Source organism: Pistacia vera, unplaced genomic scaffold (genome assembly GCF_008641045.1).
Source record: "Pistacia vera cultivar Batoury unplaced genomic scaffold, PisVer_v2 Contig196, whole genome shotgun sequence".
NCBI classification, from domain to species: domain Eukaryota; kingdom Viridiplantae; phylum Streptophyta; class Magnoliopsida; order Sapindales; family Anacardiaceae; genus Pistacia; species Pistacia vera.
Genome location: NW_022195997.1, coordinates 36,318 through 56,271, shown reverse-complemented (window position 1 = coordinate 56,271; position 19,954 = coordinate 36,318). Strand labels below are relative to the sequence as shown.

Here is a 19,954-nt window from a genome sequence, read left to right as displayed (position 1 = left end):
TTAACTTTAATATCATCATATAAAGCCACATACATATCTACTCTTTCTAATCATATAAGATCTTAGATTCTTAATATATATATATATATTTAAAAAAAAAAAAAAAAGAGGAAGTTTACTGATAGACTAAATTCTTTGCCTAATATTACCTACACAAAGGAAATTGGTGAAACAATCATTTCAACTCCTCCTCATTTACTTTGTTGCTCAATTAGGACACCTAATTTCCAAAAACCATAAAAAAGATATAAGAGATATAAAATGAAAATCAACTACCTTTGGCGGTATCGTTTATCCACATCAGTTAGACCATGATATTTGTCTGGTAGTGGAAGTAGAGACTTTGTGAGAATCCCAAAAGAATTCACAACAACAGAAAGCTCTCCTGAAGAATTGACCAAAATTATAAAAGAACAATTTCAGTTAAAGCTTCATAGCTTCACAGCAAGTCATCATGAAAGCAAATAGCAAGATTAAATCCAAAGTTTAGTACGTAGGGGAACAACCCTGACACAACTCACTTCAGGGTGGTAAATTCCCCCAAAACTCAAGTTGGAAGCTTTACCTTTCTCCGTCCTTTTCATCGAGCCACTAGCACCAAGAATATCACCAATATCAACAAGCGTCTTTAACTGGTCAAACTGGTCATTTAAAAGCCTTTCCTTCTCGCAGTAAAGCTATAACATATAAAACAATAACTTTCACTTTTTCTGCTTTTATACTTTTGTGCTTTATCTTGACACAAGTGCCTATTTGAATTTCAAACATATAATGTGCACAAGTTGTTATGTAATAAAAAATTTAACCAGTGCAGCTATAAGAGTATAATTGCCAAGATATAGAGATCACAAAACAATAAGAAAAATAGATAATAAACAAGCAAAAGAACCATATTCAAACCATAAATCTTGACAAATTACAGCGGAGAATAAGAAAAAGCACAAACCTGAATCGTACCCGAGTCATCTCTTAATGTCAAAAAAGCAAGCTTTCCAAATGCTCTGCGAGCAATAATTCTCCCTGCCACAGATACATTATCATTCTCACCACTTGACTCTTCACCGTTTGCCAAATGCCTGTATATCTCCTGTAGCTGATTAGCAGTATGAGTCCTATCCCACTTATAAGCATACGGCTCTAACCCTTTGCTCCTCAATTCTTCCACCTAAGAACAAAAACTAGCATGCTTACTTAAAAATTCAATAAAATTGAGTTCATTTACTCTCTAGTTTTGATTCCAGAACTACAAATATTAAATGCAAATACAAATACAAATTTACAAAATCTTTGAATTCTTTTCTTCTCATGCTATTTCTGAGCAACCCTGCTTAAGTCTAGCAAGCTTCAGTAATAAACCATTGTTTTCCTAGCAGCAACTTCTGTTTCAAATATGCTAAACTTTCTCTTATCCTACTCAAACACTTCACTAAATCACTCAAGCAAAAAGTTTTAACTTCTTTAATATTCTTGAATTTTCATAAAGCCAACCAGACCTCAATAAAAGAAATTAAAAAAGTACACATTTATTTGAATAAAAAAAAAATTTAAAAAGCATTTTTTTAATTTTGTTACCAAGCAACTCACTAAACTAGTCATCATTCGGTCATATCCTCCATAACTAAACTTTACACACTTGAAACCAGAGCTTAAAAGTTTCAGAAATCTATATTGATTAGAATCTTTAAAAAAATTGCACAATATGACAATCAAAAACAAATAAAGTTTCGAACTTTTTTATTGTTATCCTACAAAAACACTATCAAAAGGCAAAATCAAGCCTTAAATAACTGGATATATAAATGCAAAACTTAGGATGAAATAAAACGCAGTTGTACAGACCTTTTTGATACGAATGGTGCGAATGGCGTCACGGTCGGAAGTGGAAGTGGACGAAGAGGAAGATCGGCGGTTTCTGTTCCGGGTAGTGCTAGTGGTTGTGGCGGCGGAGGAGGAGCAGCAGCGGACGAGTGTGGAAGAGGCTCGGCGGTGGATGAGGTGGCGGAAGCTGATTGGTAAGGAAGAAGATAGACTGCTACACAGCTTCAATGCCTCCATCTTGGTTTGCTCGTCTCCGGTTCTTACTCTACTGTTAATGATATAATTTCCACTTTCTTTAAAAAATTACTTTAAGGTGGCCATTGGTCCTAAAATTAATCGTATAATTTGTTTAATTTTCAAAAAAAATTCGTTTGGTTATAACAAGTAATAAAATATTACGTAATCTTTTATTATAAATAATATTTACTATTAATAATATTGGAGGTAATCAAATTACCTTCCCAAGAGGTATTAATATAAGATTATCAAGGTAATCTTAATTTTGACTCTATTTTGTCCTTAATTTTTTATTATTTTGGACACATTTACGCTCATATGTTTACCAAATAACAATTACTCAGATTTCCTACATTTGAAAATTTAACTAAAACATCTCGCCATAAAAAGTTTTAAAAGTTAACAAAATACCTCTAACCACCCAAGACCACCGTCGGCCGCTAGCCACCACCGCTGGCTGCCAGAAAAAGTTGTCATATCGGCACAAGACCGGCGGGATCTTGCCGGTTGTGTGCTGGTAAGGACGTTTCTGGCCACAGATTTGTGATCCATGGCCAGAAACGACTAGATCTGGTCGTTTCACGACCAAAGGTGTGGTCGTGAAACATCATAGATCTGGCCGTGAAATGGCCGCCGTTTTACGGCAAAAGATCTGGCCTTTTCACAGCAAGATCTGTGGTCATTTCACGGCCACATCTTTGGCCATGAAACATCCATATTCACGACCAGATCTGGTTTGATTAAGCCTTATCGACACACGACCAGCCAGATCCGGCTAGTCGTGAGCCATTACGGCAACTACCATCGGTGGTGGCTGGCTGCCGGTAGTGGCTTGGGGTGGGTAGGGGTGATTTTGCTATAAATTAAAGTTTTATATGATTTGGGTGTTTTAGCAAAATTTCAAATATAGAGGGTTAAAAGAAATAATAGAATAAAAAAAAAAATATTATATTATATTATTATTTAAAAAAAAGAGTAATTTAGTAATCTATATAACATACACACTCATCTATCATTCCAACCAAACATATTATTATAACATATCCACCAATTTTTTCTAACCAACCAAACACATTTCTCTAAAGATTCATTAGTAATCTATCTTTTCAGTAATACAACATTCCTCAGTAATATAACATTCCGTGAGCCAAATGCTCCCTAAAGAGTTTGTATTTATTATAGGGGATATTATATTAAAGTAAAGAAATATTACCTTGAATATAACTATGTGTTTGGTTGGTTTGAATAAATTGGTAAATAAGATGTTTGATTGGGAGGATGAATATGTGGGTATCTTATATAATATAATAGTGGCTGCGTTTGGTTCAAAATTTGGGGGTTTTGGGAAAAGTTTTTTAAAATTTATAAATTATAAAATCTCCTTTATGTTTTTTTTTACAAAATACCCCCTATAATAAAACATTAAAAGTTAACAAAAATACCCCTAACCCACCCTCAAACACCCCCAGCCGGCGACCACCACCGGAGGTGGCCGGAGTCGCCGTATGGGAGCATGACCGGTTGGATCTTGCCGATCATGCATCGCTATGGCCTTTTCCGGCCAGATCCACGGTGGAGGCCGTCAACGGCCAGATCTAGCCGTATTTGCTCTCAACGATGGCCAACAAACGGTCGTCGTTGATGGTCAACGACGACCGTTTGTTGGCCGTCGTGACCGAGTGTTACGGCCAAAGATCTGGCCGTCAACGGCCAGATCTTTGGCCTTAGATCTAGCCTTTTCTGGCCAGATCCACCGTGGATCTGGCCGGAAAAGGCTAGATCGGCGCACTGCCAGCCAGATTCCGGTGGTGGTGGCCGGAATCTGGTAAATGTGGATTATTGGGGTGTTTTTGTAATTTAAAAAAAAATATTTAGGGGTATTTAATTAAATTATCAAATTTAAGGGGTTTAAAAAAGTTGAATAATTTTGGGAGTAGTATTCCCAAAAATCTGAATTTTTGGGTATTTTACTGTTTAACTTTTTTGGGAATACTAAAAGTAGTATTCCCAAATGTGAAACAAACGCAGCCAGTATTTTTTATGATTATTTTTGGAATAATCTTTTAACCCCTTACTTTTCAGATTTAGCAAAAACTCCCTAACAACCAAAAACGTTTTAAACTTAACTAAAACACCCCTACCCACCCCAAGCCACTACCGACAACCAACACCACCGCCAACGGCCGCTGGCAATGCTATATATCTGGTTGTGACGTCGACAGTTCCACAGATCTGGTCGTTTTCGACCATGGATCTATGATCTATGACCCGAAAAGGCCTCATCAGCGCACGACTGACCATATACGGCCGGTCGTACTCCATTATGACAACTTTCGGCAGCCTCCAATGGCAGTCGACAACGACTGGTGGTCGACAACGACTGGCGGTGGTGGCCAGTTCTAGGTATAATGATATTTCTGTAAATAATGACAATAACAAGGGCAATGTTATCCAAAAAATTTAAAAAGTAACAAAAGAGTCTACATGAGTGAATTGGGTGTTTTGTAAATCTTAACAAATATAAGACTAATTTGAATCAAATGTTCAACTGTTTAGGGGCAACATGGAACACAAAATTAGATTACCTAGGGCAAGTTTCCTCCTAAGGTAATATTCCCAACAACTTACCCCCAAAATGCCATTGTTTGTCATAAAAGATTACAAGAATAATTTTTTACAAACTAAACAAACATCGTTATCTACTCAATTTCAAAAACATTACCCCAATTATCTAATATTACCCCCATCCAAACGGGCCCTAATAAATTTTTTTTTTTTTTCCACTCAAAAAAGAATTTTTCGTTAGTACCCCTAAATTAATGGAAATTGATAATGTGTAACAAGTTGGAGATTAAATCATAAACATATCCTTCGAATTAGCCAAGCATGACATTATCAAGAGTCCATCATTTTGTAAGGAATAAGGTACGCATGCCCTGATTGTCAAGGTGTGAAATTCTAATTTTAGTTTCGATATTACACATAAGTTTTGAATTTCACATGGTTCGATTCAGACATTCCAAATATACCAGTGTGTCAGCCCAAAGTCAACCCTTTCGATGACTTTAGGCTAGTCACTCCTTTAATTGAAGCAAATGACATAGCCACATTCCTTAGAATAAAGTATCCAACTTTAAACCATTACTGAGTGGTCTGATGGTAAAAGAGCAAAAAGAGATTTCATAAACTCTTAAGTTCTGAGTCCTCTCAAGCACTAATAGGTGTGGCTAACTAGGATTGTTACTCAATCGATAGTTCCAAAGCCCTGAGAAATTAGTTGAGATGTGTGCAAGCTGGCTTGGACATCATTGGGCATTGCTGATTAAGAAAAAAAAAGTATCCAACTTTATATTTATAGGTTGTGAATCATTTTCGAACTTTAATTGAGAAATATGTCTCACATATGTAAATCCATCATATAAATAGTTCTTATCATTATTACTAGTCTTGGAACCTTATGATACGACTTTATCAATTCATAAAGGAATAATGTCTAATTCATTAATTCATAAGATATGAATATGTTTGTAGGGCATAAATCCCAACACTTATGGACCTACCATCTAGATTACTAGCTTAATCAACACTATGTAACCTTCAAGCATCAAAGGCATTGTAGCTTAGAAATGCAAACAATAGAACAATGAGCCTTTGAGATATCTAACCAATCTTTTACAAGTTTGCCAAGGGAGAAGTGTAAGAGACTGAAGGTACTAGCTTAATATGTTCATAGCAATGGCAATATTTGGCCTTTTGATTTGTGAGAAATTATAGAGAGTCAACTGTTCTTCTATAAAGATGAGGATTAGTGAAATTGTTACTATTCTACAAGGACAATTGCAACTAGATGCCAATAGAATAGGACATATGTTAGCTTCATCAAGATGAGTTTTCTTAAGTAGATCCTTGATATATTTACCCTGAGATATAAACCAAAAGCACAGGGATGGGCACAGGCTGGGGTGGGGAAAAGGACCCCTATCTCCAGGCCCGGCCCATAGGGATGTGGTTACTCCTATCCCCGGCTTGGCCTAGCCTGAATTTTGAATTTTTTTGAATTTTTTTTTTTTTAGAATTGTTCATAAAGTTTTATAAACTTTTAAAGAATTGAAAATTTTAATTAAATAAAATATAGAATTTATTTAATATTAATTGGGGGAATTTTTGTTGAGAAAAACAAATTATATTCCATTTCTTCAAGATTATTTATTACAAGCAAACAATGTAACCCCCTTCCTTTCCTTGCTAATATTTCTATTCCTAATATTTTCCATGAACCAAACATGGCCCTAGTGGTTTACTAATTATTTCAGTATTCAATCTAACTTGATCATAACATGTCGGGAGCAATTCCAATACCAACTGCATCCAAAATTGGGTTATTTAAGAATAAATCGAATTGCTTAATTAAAGCCTCTATTTAATTATTTTTCCAAATAATTAATTTATAATTTCAAATAAGATAATTTTAATTTGCAATCTGCTAGCAATAATTTGAAGACAAAAAGAAAACAAAAAGTGAGATTAATTAAGAAAGCAAATCACAGTCTATTACATTCCAAAAGTGATAAAAAAAAAAGGCCTTAATGAGATGTAACAGTAAACTACTATTGGGTTTGGGTGTATGAATTAACTAGACATGGGGTCTGCGCATTGTGTGGATATGTTTATTTAATGTTTTTGAAATAGGTTGTAAACAAATTTATTTTAACAGAATAAAGTAATTAGATTAAGAGATGATAATTGTTAAATTATACAAGTTTTAAAGTAAATATAAATTCTATATATGTACGGAGTTGTGTTAAGATGAAATTAATAATTGTACCTTTATAATTATTAATATCAATTAATATATCAAGATCAATTATTTAAACTTAAAATTTATATTGAGCTTTCGTAATTTCTATAAGTTATATTCATTTTCAAGTTTGACATTGACTGGAATTTTTTTTTCTCACAATATAGGATTCATATATTTCTTTAAAATCAGTAATCCCTAGCCAAGGTTTGAAAACAAACGTCTGTTCACACAGTTCATTCAAATACTTTGTTTGTTTTACAGTTGAGGACATGATAACTCGATTAATTTATGGGTTAAGACTACAAAACAGAATATGAAGAGACTAACTTCCATCTTTATACGTTTTTATTTAAAATGGTTAGATTTTTTTAATGCCTATGTAATGTACTTATATAATTATTATTAATACTCATCCAATATGTGAAGATGGAAGAATTAAATCAAAACCAACGTGTCAAGATGGAGAATTTTTAGTAGATTCATTAAACAGTAAATGCATTGCATCAATTAAAGGAAAATTTTTCAATCAATTAATGAGCAACATAAGAATCAAGATAAAGTTGAACATAGAGAATAATACTTTTATTATAAAAGAAATAAGTACATCGGTTTTTCATATTGTGAAGTGTGTTTGGATAATGTAGATGGTGTTTATTTTCTATTTCTCTTATAGTTGTTCAGTTCCTCTAGTGCATATGCATACTCTCTTTTGTTTTTATTCTAGATATATCCATGACGATTACATGATTTCTAACTCTGGTCAATAACTTCTTTGAATTTGTCTCTAGTAGTATGTAGATCATCCAGATTGGTGTCAACTTTTTTGAAAATTTCCCTCGATTTCGGCATTCCTTGAAAATGTCTAAACCAATTATAGAAACAATATACAATCAAATTTTATGAATATATGGAAACGGTAACATGAATTTTTAAATATAATTATAAGATGAATTCTCGAAATATCCAAAAAGTTTTTTTTTTGATGTTTTTTATATTCCTGCAAAATTATATTATCGTTTTCTTAGACATTTTGTAATTTAAGATACAAAAGATGTGGAACATTCATACCTTTTGGTTTCCTTGGTGGAGAATTATTGTTGTTGAGGTTGTTGCTAATATTCGTTGTAGATTCTTTTGGTTGTGATGTTTTGTCAACCATTTTCGAATTAAGTTGTAGAGAATAAATGAACATTAAAGCGTATAGTATCTGAAAAAAAGTTAAATGGGTGATTGGTGTCAGAGTAATATTTATAGGAGAATAGGATACGAAGAGGTGGAATTTGAATAGACAACTGGTATAAATAAACGTGTCGATCGAAAAAGTGTTAATATTGTTTGATAAGGTAATACGAAACGTTAGTAGACTATCTGTACAATATTAAAGAAAACCGTAATAAATATTTTGTTAAGTGTGCAAACATTAGTTAGGTAGTTAATGATGGTTGGCAAAATGTTGAGATTATAATAAATAACACTGTAATTTACTAATAATAAAATCTTATTGATACATTTTTAAAGGAAGGCAATAAATATTTTGTTAAGTATCCAAGTCAGAGATATATGATGACATCATAATATTTATTAATTTTTAATTGTGTTCGACAATATAGTTATGAAACATGCATATAGTTCGCCTTCGGTCTTGTTTAATCAATAATGCTAGAAAGTTTTTTTTTTTTTTTAAATCTGTAATAGAAATGGTTATCTATAGTTTTTTTTAATTAAGATTATAATATATTTAGATTGATGTTATTGAATATGTTTAATTTTTTTAACATTTTATAAACAGTTTTGTCTAATATTGTTATTAAATATTATTTATGTTTTATCCAATATTTTATTCTTTTAATTAAAATTTTGTTACTTCACATTAGAATATATCTTGATTTGTTTTACTAAATAGAAATAGGAAACAAACAGACGGAATAAATTTGAACTAATCTTTATGCGAGAAATTTTGTCATAGTATAAAAATTCTGATGGTTCCTTCACATCCAAATCCTCATACGATTTTGAAAATGCATGTCTATCTATACAGTTTATTCAAAGTTTTGGGATTATTTTCTAATCGTTGCCTTATTTTTTTAGTAGTTGAGAACATGGCAGCCCAATCAATTTCTAGGGTACTGTTTCAAACAATATAAAAGTTGTTCTAGGAAAGTTAACTGACGTCTAGTAATAGATAAACACATTGATTGAAAAGTGTGACAACTATTGGGTAATGGGATACGAAAAGGTAGCAAACTTTTTGTAGCGCATTAAAGGAAAACGTAATATAGTTAACAATGTTCGAAAGGCGGGTTTCCAAAATAGTTGTGGTTCAGCATGAATTTAATCTAATCAATAATGGAATGTTTTTTTTTTTTTTGATATGTTTATATAAACAGTATTTAGATTGTTGTTTGTGTTTAATTATTTGAGATTCTCATAATCATTGGTGTTTAATATTTTTATTAAATATTGTTACGTTTACTGATCATTGTATTTTGTGATCAATTTTTCTTTATAGCTATTAAATATTTGGATCAATCGTAGATAAAAAGTGAGTTTTACTTCTATTTTCAGATTAAACTAAAAAGCATTTAAATTTTTACATGTCCAGAAATTACATAAGAAACTTACTAAAACATTAATTTCATACAGACTATTTAGTAATCCACGTTACATCTATGACATGTGATATTTTCTAGTGAAGTTGATCTGTCCCAGTGTATACGATTTTGATTTTCCTTGTTGCAAGTCCCAAATATTCGTCTTTATGAGAATTGTGGCAGTTGGAGTTAGGGGCTTGAATTCTTCCTTGCAATATTTCAGTTTGTAGAAATGATAGGTAGTTTTACTAATTTCATTAGAATTTGCATACCTTTGTTGTCGTGTTAGTAAGCAGAGCAACGGTATGTGTAGATATTGCTTGCATGTTATTTTTTGCAAACATCAATCAGTAGTTGTATCCCATATGTGTATCATGTTTGATGAAGAACAAATGTGTTCCAAGCAGTAGCAAAGCTGTTTATTTTCTGCTTCTGCAAGTGTCTTCAGAATTGAAAGTGCTGCTATTGTTATTGTTGGCAATTTGTGTTGTTGTTTGAAATTCCTTCCTTGTAATATTTGTTTTATGTTTGCTTGTTTTTTAGAGATTTTCACACTAAATTGTATGGTAAAAAGGTTCGAAGCACAAGATTCGTAATAGTTAAAAAAAAAAAAAAATCCATAGTTGGGAATCACAATACCATTACCAGTATGATTAACAATTAAGATAAATAGTGTGCCAAATATGACTAAGTTAATATGGATTCTAAAAGCATTTTGGTTTTTGTGTATTAGGAAACTATAACAACTAAAATGCACATGGTTCGGCATAACCATTTGTATGGCTAACCATTATCATTATAGACTCCTATAGAACAACCACTATCCTATTGTTATTAGTTGTATGTTTAACCATTTGTATAATATCATTTATTGTATGACTAAGAAAATAATGAAATCAATAGATTAATGAAATACAATGGTTTTGAAAACTTACATTAACCGTATTGCTTGTAAGCGATACCGTCTTTGTCAGTTGCTTTTACAATGATTCGTTCTAGAATTTCTTATGGTAATTGTAACACACATATGGGTTGTTTTTTTGTTCTTTGTAAGGAATCATGATGTTTTGGTGCTGTTTTTTGGGTGCAAGTATATGAAAATTATGTTGTTGAAATGGTATCTGTGGTTTATATAGTTCACGTGTAGGTAGCGAACAATTTTTTTTTTTTGGTATTTCAACTTCTTAGATAATGTTCTTTAATTATTAATGAGAGTCAATGTTGTTATATGAATCTGGTTTTAATAGTTTGTAAATTAATGATGGTTGTTTATCATTTAATGTTAAGTATTAATTAATTTAATGTAAATGGTCTGCATTCATCTAAATTTCTAATGGGTATATTAAGCATTGATACATTTGATTAGTACGAATTTTTTAACTAGTGGAAACGAGTCGTGTTTCATCAAAAATAATATTTGCTTTTATGAATTCCTTAATATCGTTAAATACTACATAAACAGTATCATTTATTGATCAACACTTTACAAAAGCAGTACATTAAGACGACATTAAATATCACAATACCAAACATCATCAAAATATCGAACACATCAATAAAAAAGTAAGTACATTAACCAATAATTAAACCCAAATTTTAATATCCTTATTTTTAATGTAATGTCACATTAAAAATATCCATAATAGTACAATGCACCGATCAACAATAAATAAACATGGTAATTTAATAATAATGATATCTTATTGGCGCAGTTTTAAAGAAACGGTAATAAATATTTGTTAATATCCAAGTCAAAGATGTCATGATGATGTGATAATATATTAATTAATATAAATATTTATGGTTCGGCATTGGTCTTGTTTAATGTTTATGTTTTTATTGAGTATCTTAGTTTTTAATTAAAATTTTGTTGATTCACATCAGAACATATTTTGATTTTTTTGTTTAATTAGAATACAAAAGAAGTAGATGGATAGAATAAAGATGTTATAATAAAATAAGCATGGTTGTTTAAGAAGAATAAATCTTTTTGGCACAAGTTTAATAGAAAGGATAATACAATAACAGATTGGAAAAGGCGGTAAAAATGTATACGCATGAAAATATGACATCGAATATCAAAGACATGTCTGCAAAAATAATATCGATTGTACAATTAGACCATATAATATTTAGGTAGTCTTCTCAACTTGCATGAGTGATTTAATAACATCTGTCTACAATTGATATTAATAATTATAGAGGTACAATTATTAATTTTATCTTAACATCTAGTCAATGACTTCTCTGAATTTGTCTTGGTATCACTTTAATATTAGGTAAATTATTTATTTAAAATTTAAAATTATTTGTTTGTTTTTTGAGAATACAAAAGGTGCTTTGGGAAAACAAATAGATGTCTAGTAATAAGTAAACACGTCGATTGAAAAAACATTAATAACTTTTTGGATAAGAGGATACGAAACGGTAGCAAACTGTTTACACAACATCCAAAAAAAGCGTAATAAATATTTTGTTAAGTATTCAAGTAAAAAACATGATATTATAATATATTGGTTGGATAGTGAATAATGGTTTGGCAACCGTGCTCCAAATGAATGTTATCGTTCGATGTGGGATTTAATTTCGTTGGTAATAGAATGAAATTTTTTTTCGATGTGCGATAGGAATGCTTATTTGTAGATTTTGTTAATTTATATTATAATTTATTTAGATTGATGTTTGTCAAACATGTGTAGACAATCCAATGAGTTTTAACTTCTATTTTCAAAATAAATTAAAAAGCATTTAAATTTTTGCATGTGAAATAAATCATATAAGGAACTTACTAAAAATTATATTTCATACATACTATTTGGTAATCTACGTTACATCTTCGATATGTGATAATTTCTAGCGACGTTGATCTGTCCCAATGTATACAATTTTGATTCTCTTTGTCGCAAGTCCGAAATATTCTACTTTTAATGAGAATTGTCGCAGTTGGAGTCAAGGACTTGAATACTTCCTTGCAATTTTTCAGTTTGTGGAATTGATTGGTTAGTTTCACTAATTTCATCAGAATTTTTATACCTCTATTGTCGGGCATAGTGATTAGAGCAACAAGGGTTTGATACATTACTTGCTGGTCATTTTGTTTGCAAGCTGCAATGAGTAGTTGTAATCCTCTATTTATATCATATTCCACAAAGAACAAATGTGTTCCAAGCAATAGCGAAGCATGTTTATCTGATCCAACAAGGATCTTCAGAATTGAAAGCCCTGTCATTGTTATTGCTAGTAGTTTGTGTCGTTGTTTGAAGATATGTAAGACTCCCTTTACGTTTGTTTGTTGTTTAGAGATTTGCACCTATAAATTGTAAGGTAAATAATGGTTTTCAAACACAAGATCCATAACAATAAAAAAAGAGAGTGTAAATAATAGTTTCAATAGTTGGTAATCATAATATCATTACCTGTATGATCAAGAAATTAACAATAAAAAAGTGTGAAAAATATGGTTCAATTAAATATCGATTCTAACATGTATTTTGGTTTTTATGTATTAGAAAACTGTTAAGAACTAAAGACACAAGTGATTTGGCATAATCCATTTCAATTGTTGAGAGTCGAAATATGGTTTTCTGTATGATTAACAAAACAATGAAATCAATAGATTAACGAAATATGATGATATTAGTAAAACTTATGTCAACCGTATTACTTGAAGAGTGGTGTTGTTATTCTGAGTTGCTTTTGCACTGATTCGTTGCATAATTTGTAATGGTAATTGTAATAGGTTTATGGGTTGTGTTTTCATTCTTTTGTAAGGAATCATGATGTTTTTGTGGCATTTTTTTTGGTGTAAGTATATGGAAATTATGATGTTATTACAATCTTAGTGGTTTATATAATTTTTCTGTGGATATTGGATAGCGAACAATTTTCTGTGTGTTTTGATTTGGTTGATAATATCGTGTTAATTATTAGTGAGAGTCAGTATTGTTATTTGAATCTCATTTTTAGTATTTTTGTAAATTAATGTTGGTATTTTTATTTTGTTGAACATTAATTGTTTGATTTTGTAATTTATATCAGATATCGTTGTTTCATTGTTGTTTCTACCGAGAAAAATTGATTATTCTATTAAAAAAATATAAACTTTTTTGGTCTTAATAATTTAATGTTAAGTATTAATTTATTTTAAATGTAAACGGTTTGCATTCATCTGTATCTCTATGTAGGTATATTAAGTATTTGATACACATTCATCTGTATCTCTATGTAGGTATATTAAGTATTTGATACATTCGATTAGTACAAATCTTTTTAAATTCATATGAATTAATGTATTGAATGATATTTTATGCATTCTACATGGATTCTGTGTATATCTTATGCAGGTGTGATGATGTTTTGAAACTTCTATGAGATAATTGGGCAACTAGTCAAATGGAAGAGAGTGCCTTTGTTGTAAGAAGATGGGAGGACCTGGACACTGACATATTGGTGAAAATCTTCCTGTCTTTTTTTGTCTTCCAATTGACTTGGGGGATTGCTCCCATTTGTAATTCATGGCGTTCAGCTTGTTGTGATCCTCTGCTTTGGAAAACTCTTGATTTGTCAATGTTGAGATCAAATTTCATCAAAATCCCATTAGAGCCATATGTTTACATGGATGAGTGTTCTGATAAGACATTGACTCGTTTGTTGAAGATTTCGTTGAGTCTCAGTCGGGGATATATAAGAACCTTGATTTTTCACTTCAATTTGTATGTAAGGGACGAACAATTTACTTATATTGTTGAAAGGTAATTTTTTTATGTTTTTGTTTAAAACCTTGCTAAAAGGTAATTTTTTTATTCTCACTATTTATTGACTGAGTCTTTGGCATTGCCTTTGATACCAGTGATTATCATCTTTAATTTTCTCTTTTGCACAGCGAATTGGGAAGTAACCTATTATATATTGTTGTTTGCAGGTGCCCCCAACTGAGGCGACTTGTTATGCCAGCTTGTAATAGAATGAAGAAGGATGTAATTTGCAAGGCCATTCGTACATGGAGGTGTCTTGAATCCCTGACAATGCCTAGTATAGCAAATCCTCCCTTATCTTATAGAGGAAATAGCCCTAAATTGCAAGAACTTCAGTGAACTCAAGGTCATGGGTCCTTTTGACATTCTCTTTGCTTCTACGGTAGCCAAATTTCTTCCAAATTTGAAGGTTTTGAGCTTGAGATGCTCAATGATAGTTAAGGATGCCTTAATGCTTATATTAGATGACTTACCAAACTTGGAAGTCCTCAACATATCCTATTGGCTTCTTATAGAAGGTCCACTGCTTCCTCCATCGATGCCCGAAAAAATTATTAAAAGGCTAGATAAAATTATCTTGCAGAAGGCTGCTCGATTACGTGAGTTCTTAACATGTACTGAGCACTCGTGCATCTTGTGCCAGCGTACCCGAAGTGGTGAAGGCTTTCTGAGGTGGTACAAGTATGAGGAAGGCCTATGGAAAATGGATGAGGCGAGGTCTCTTGCTATTTGATTAGAACATTGCAAAGACTATAATTTAGTGGCCAGAAACTATAGCCTATGTACCTCTTCTTTACATTTTGTCTTGCTTGTCTGTAATATCTACATAATATGTTGTTGAATAAGCACATAGAGAATCGGTCCGTTGTGTTTTAGGTTGTCATCCTCCTAATGCTTTCGTTTTAGGTCGTCAACCTCATAACACTTGCATGATGATCTTCTCCCATGGGAAAAGTATTATTTGTCTGCATGATTATGTACATATGGTAAAATTTCACTTTCTGTTGCTTCAACCTGATCTTTTGTTGTCAATTAATGTTAGTTCAAAATGAAATGGTTTCAAAGTAATATGCAATAGAGTATTTTATCCATCATTTACGTCATTACAATTAAATAATAACGATTTCTCTATTTTCAATATATTATACTTATATATTTACATTTTTTCCACCTTGAATTGGAAATAATGTTTCCAATTCATGTTATTTTATGTATGGAATTATTATTTCTTATATTATTGAATTTGAAATTCTATTGATTTTGTAATCATTAGTCTCAAATTCATTTCTATTGTCAGATTTAAGTATTTGATAGTGAGATTTTGAAGGAATCTTTGATTTTCCCTTCTTTTATACTTTTATGTTAAGTTTGTATATGTTGAAACAACAATATTATAGTTGTTTGACTGAAAGCGCTATCATTTTGGCTTTGTAAAATTCATAAGTGATGAAAAAAGTTGTCGTTTAAAATGTTGTTGATATTTAAAGTAAATATGTGGATTTAATGTTCAGTATTTTACTTAAAGTAAATTTTGGGATTTAGGGTTTTCTCTATCAGTTTCGGCATTAAGGGCATTTGTCACAGTTTGTTTGTTGAGTTTTTTACATCTGTCTTTTCTCACTAATTGAAGTTGAGATAAGTAAAGTAATTTTTCTTTAGTTACAGTGACAATTTCGTTTTTTATTTTACATTGGTCTAATTAATTTGTAATTGATTTTAACTTTGATTAAAGTACACGTTATTCTTAGGGAGTTCTGAGATTCGTTATTATAGTTATAAGAAGTTGTGTTAGATGGTTGTGCTAATAATTTGTTGTGCTCAAGTTGTTTATTCGTTTCTCTGGTAGTCGTGTTGAAGATTATTTTCTCATTAAATTTATTCCTGAAATTGGTGTCTTTCTTATTATGATTTTTTTTCTTCTACTCAGGTTGTTTATTTGTTGTTCTAGTAGTCATGTTGCAGATTATTTTCTCAGTAAATCTACTATTGAAATTGGTGTTTTCCTCATTACGATTTTGTTTATTATCCTGTTGTATTTAGTATATATTGTAATACTATCGTTGTTTTATGAATTGACATTATGAAATGCCACTGGTATAAATGCATCAAAAGTTACCATCATTGTTATCCCTAGTTAGTAAATACGACTACGGCTAAGGGTATAATACGGCAAACGGTGAAAAATATGTTTATAAAAATTCGGCCATAAAATTCGGATATGGGAAAAATACGGTATGGGTATATACAGGTTTAATACGGTGCATTGTCACTAATACGTTTTGAAAAATACGGCAATATTAATATTAGTTTTAACACTTTTATGGACTACCTGGTTAAAATACTATATCAGTTGCTTCCATTTCTATATAAGTGTTTGTTTTAAGAGTGTTGATCGTTTTGAAAGAAATAAAATTGGTTGCAGTTGCAATTAAATTGGTGTTGATGATTAAATTCTACTCAACTAACAAAATTATGCTCCAATTCTTAATATATTAAATCCAAATCTTAAAGTGATCCCCATCTACATTTCATTTTCTATTACATTTCCACCAACAAAGCCAAAAATTAGAATTCTCTATTGATGGCTTTAATCAAATCCAAGCTTCGTTTCCCACACACTCTCTCTCAACACATCTTCAAAGCTTCCTCTTTCTCCTCTTCTTCAGTTTCACTTAAAGATGACTCTAATGATATAAACAACAATACCCAAAATGAACCAAACACTTCCTTATCATCGAAGAAACGCTAATCGCCAACAAATTCAACTCTTTAATCAAAGAACACCACGGCAAAAACCCTAACATTGATCCCAACCCAACCCTACCAAGCCCCAGCTTCACTATTCCATCTCTCTCCCTCGACTTCTCTCAAATCTCCACCAAAATTAGTTTTTTTTTTTCTTGAAGCTAAATTCAATTCCATAATTTTCATATGATAATAGAACAACTGACAAATAAATAGAAAAACAAAAACAAAAACCTTACAAATAAACTTCAAGTGTTAATTACGGAAGAATCCGAATAAATCAATCACCGTGGATCTCCACCGCCACGTTCCATCTCTTCAAGAGAGTAAAGAGTTACAGAACTGAGGAAGAAGAGAAAAGAGATTTTGTTTTAATTTGATTTTGAGTCAAACCCCATAAAAAGACGTCGTTTTGGGGTGATCAATTAGTTTTTTTTTTTTTTTTTTGCAATAATTCGTGTATAATATGGTAGCCCTTATAAAATACGTAAATACGCGTTTTATACACGTATTTACTAACTAGGTTGTTATCATCTAATTATCAATTTATTTTTCGGAACACTTGCCAAGGTTTTGGTGTTCTTTGTAGTAAGTCTAAGATATTATTGTTTTAATAAGAATTGTAGCAGTTGGAGTCATATATGGTGAGTATATTAATAGCAGTTTGATATAGTGCTTGCATATTATTCTGTTTTCAAATCACATTCACCAATTGTAATCTTGTGTCTCTATCGTGTTTTACGAAGAATAAATGTCTCCCAAGTAATAATAAAGTCTTACAATTTCTATTACATTGACTAATTGTCTGTTTTCTCTATTTTTTTTTTACTGTAGTAATGGCTCCAAAACACTTGATGAAATTTATTCGAAGACTTGATTCTAAAGTACTGTATAAATTCAAGCAGTGATTCCAAGTCAGAATTGTTAATGCCTTTATAGACTCTTGTTTTATCTTCATCAGTCTTCTATTTTGTAAAACCTGATTCTGGTTCCTGCCATGTTAAATTGATTGAAGAAGAAGATAATCAGTTAGAAGAAATTCCATTACGTAAATTGGTGAAACGGTAGAAAACTTGTCAATAAGAGGGTTCAAATACGAATTCTGAACAAAAATGGAAAAATCTTTCTAAAGAAGATCTAGACAGCAAAACATTCAACCTAACAAAAGAGGTAATATTTTTTCACTTTATCATGTGAATATATACTTTATTTGGCACGACGACATTAATGTGGTTTCATTGTTTTTGCAATAGGCTTACGAAGGTTTGTTAGAAATCAAAGAACGTTGGCTTGTTTCAAAAGATGTGATCTCAGATTTGAAAAAAGACAACGAAGATGTGATTTCTGAGGTTCGCAGATTGGAAGAACAGTTGAAGATATCAAAGGAGGCGTTTGAAAAGGTCAAAACCGAATTGAAACACTATCAAGAATAATTTAGAAATGCTGAAGTGTCTTTTGCAAATGAGCAGCATCAAAAGGAAGTCTTTAAAAAGAAAAGTAATGAATTGTCTAAAGAAAATAATAACATCAAATCTTTAATTACACAAGCTAAGAAAGATAAAGAAGAGGCTTATGATTCAGTGTCAGAAATGTTTTAGGCCACCAGAAAAGCTTGTGTCAAAGAATTTAAGGACAGATTCCCAAACGAAGATTCTAGTTTTTTAGAGATAATTGTGTTGAAAAATGAGAAGATATCGCCTAATAGAGATTATATTGACTACAATGTTGTTGTACCTTTCTCTAATCCACTTAATGCCACTTTTGTAAATATTTAAATCATTTGTCTGTAATACTAACGTTAAATATTTTGACAATATTTGCCACGCAAGTGTTTATAGTTGTGTTATTATTACGGATGTGGATGTATTTAATTAGTTGATGCTAATTTTTGTGTACGTTAAAAAAAAAACTCCAGCCTATGTAATGTTACTTCTATAAATATTTAAACAGTTTAATTGTAATATTAATGTTAAATATCTTGACGATGTTTGTCGCGCAAGAGTTTGTGGTTGAGTTGCGTATGTAAAAAATATGTATTTATAAAACATATTACATATAATGTAGCATTCATTGTATCTAAAAATAATAATATAAAACATATAAATATCTTTGTATCAAGGAATTTATGTTACTGTATATATTTAAATATTTAATGTGACCTTTTCATATTCATATAAATATCTTTAATTTTTCACATTAATCTCTCATAAACAATGTCTTATATTATATACAATGTATCAAACCTTTCTGTTATAAACAATGATTTATATTATATACAACATATCAATCCCTTTAGTTAAACACTTCTTTGAAAAAAATATTTGTCAATGTCTCTGCAGTTCATCTTGTTACAGGGCTAGTAGAATCTTGATACGTACCTTGTCTTGAAGTTATTCTTGATAGTGTGACGTAAATTGACCATGTGCAAAGACCTGATGTTTCATATAGAATCCTACTGTTTTGAGTGATTGACCCTGGCTTTTGTTTATTGTCATATAGAAGCTAACTGTCACAGGTAACTGTCTTCTCTTCAACTTGAAAGGTCACTTTATATCTACATTCAACATTATTATTCTGGGAATTAACAATATCACCAATATTTGACCCGGTAATAATCACTGCTTGTATGGACCAAATTCCTAAATGGGCTATAATCAATCTGGTTCCATTGCAAAGACCATCAGATTGATTCAAATTACGCAGAAACATAATTGGAATGTCAATTTTCAAATGCAATTCATGTTTGGGCATGCCGGAGCACATAAGAGAATTAAGAAATTCAGTCAAATAGAGAATGTCATCATCGTTTGAGATACCTGCTACCTTGCAAGTGCTGTCTGAGCTAAAATATGTCTTTCTATCTATTGGCAGACTCTGGGTGATATGGTCGTTCAATCTATGTACTGTCTCATTTTTGGGTGTCAATATTGCTTTCTCTCTCTCTCTCTCTCTCTCTCTCTCTCTCTCTCTCTCTCTCTCTCTCTCATATAGTCAATATTATTTATCTG

At 31.2% G+C, this 19,954-nt stretch overlaps 1 protein-coding gene and 1 pseudogene across 1 annotated transcript; one reads left to right on the top strand and one right to left on the bottom strand.

Annotated features, from left to right (window-relative positions):
- Window positions 1–272: 272 nt before the first annotated feature.
- Window positions 273–2,096, bottom strand: LOC116128040 (lysine--tRNA ligase, chloroplastic/mitochondrial-like). The gene is made up of 4 exons (XM_031413713.1): window positions 1,840–2,096; window positions 947–1,165; window positions 566–677; window positions 273–385 (listed from the first exon to the last, which is right to left on the bottom strand). Exons 1-4 carry the CDS (start codon window positions 2,053–2,055, stop codon window positions 273–275), a joined length of 660 nt encoding a protein of 219 aa, XP_031269573.1. The 5' UTR covers window positions 2,056–2,096.
- An 11,743-nt stretch (window positions 2,097–13,839) lies between these two features.
- Window positions 13,840–14,934, top strand: LOC116127840 (annotated as a pseudogene).
- Window positions 14,935–19,954: the final 5,020 nt, after the last annotated feature.

Bases quoted from the DNA above. Each gene is read 5' to 3' on its own strand.
- LOC116128040 (XM_031413713.1), bottom strand. From the start codon at position 2,055: ATGGAGGCATTGAAGCTGTGTAGCAGTCTATCTTCTTCCTTACCAATC. The intron at 1,166-1,839 runs GTCTGTACAACT...TTTTGTTCTTAG, and splicing joins GCACCATTCGTATCAAAAAG to GTGGAAGAATTGAGGAGCAA. The intron at 678-946 runs GTTTGTGCTTTT...TATATGTTATAG, and splicing joins ATGACTCGGGTACGATTCAG to CTTTACTGCGAGAAGGAAAG.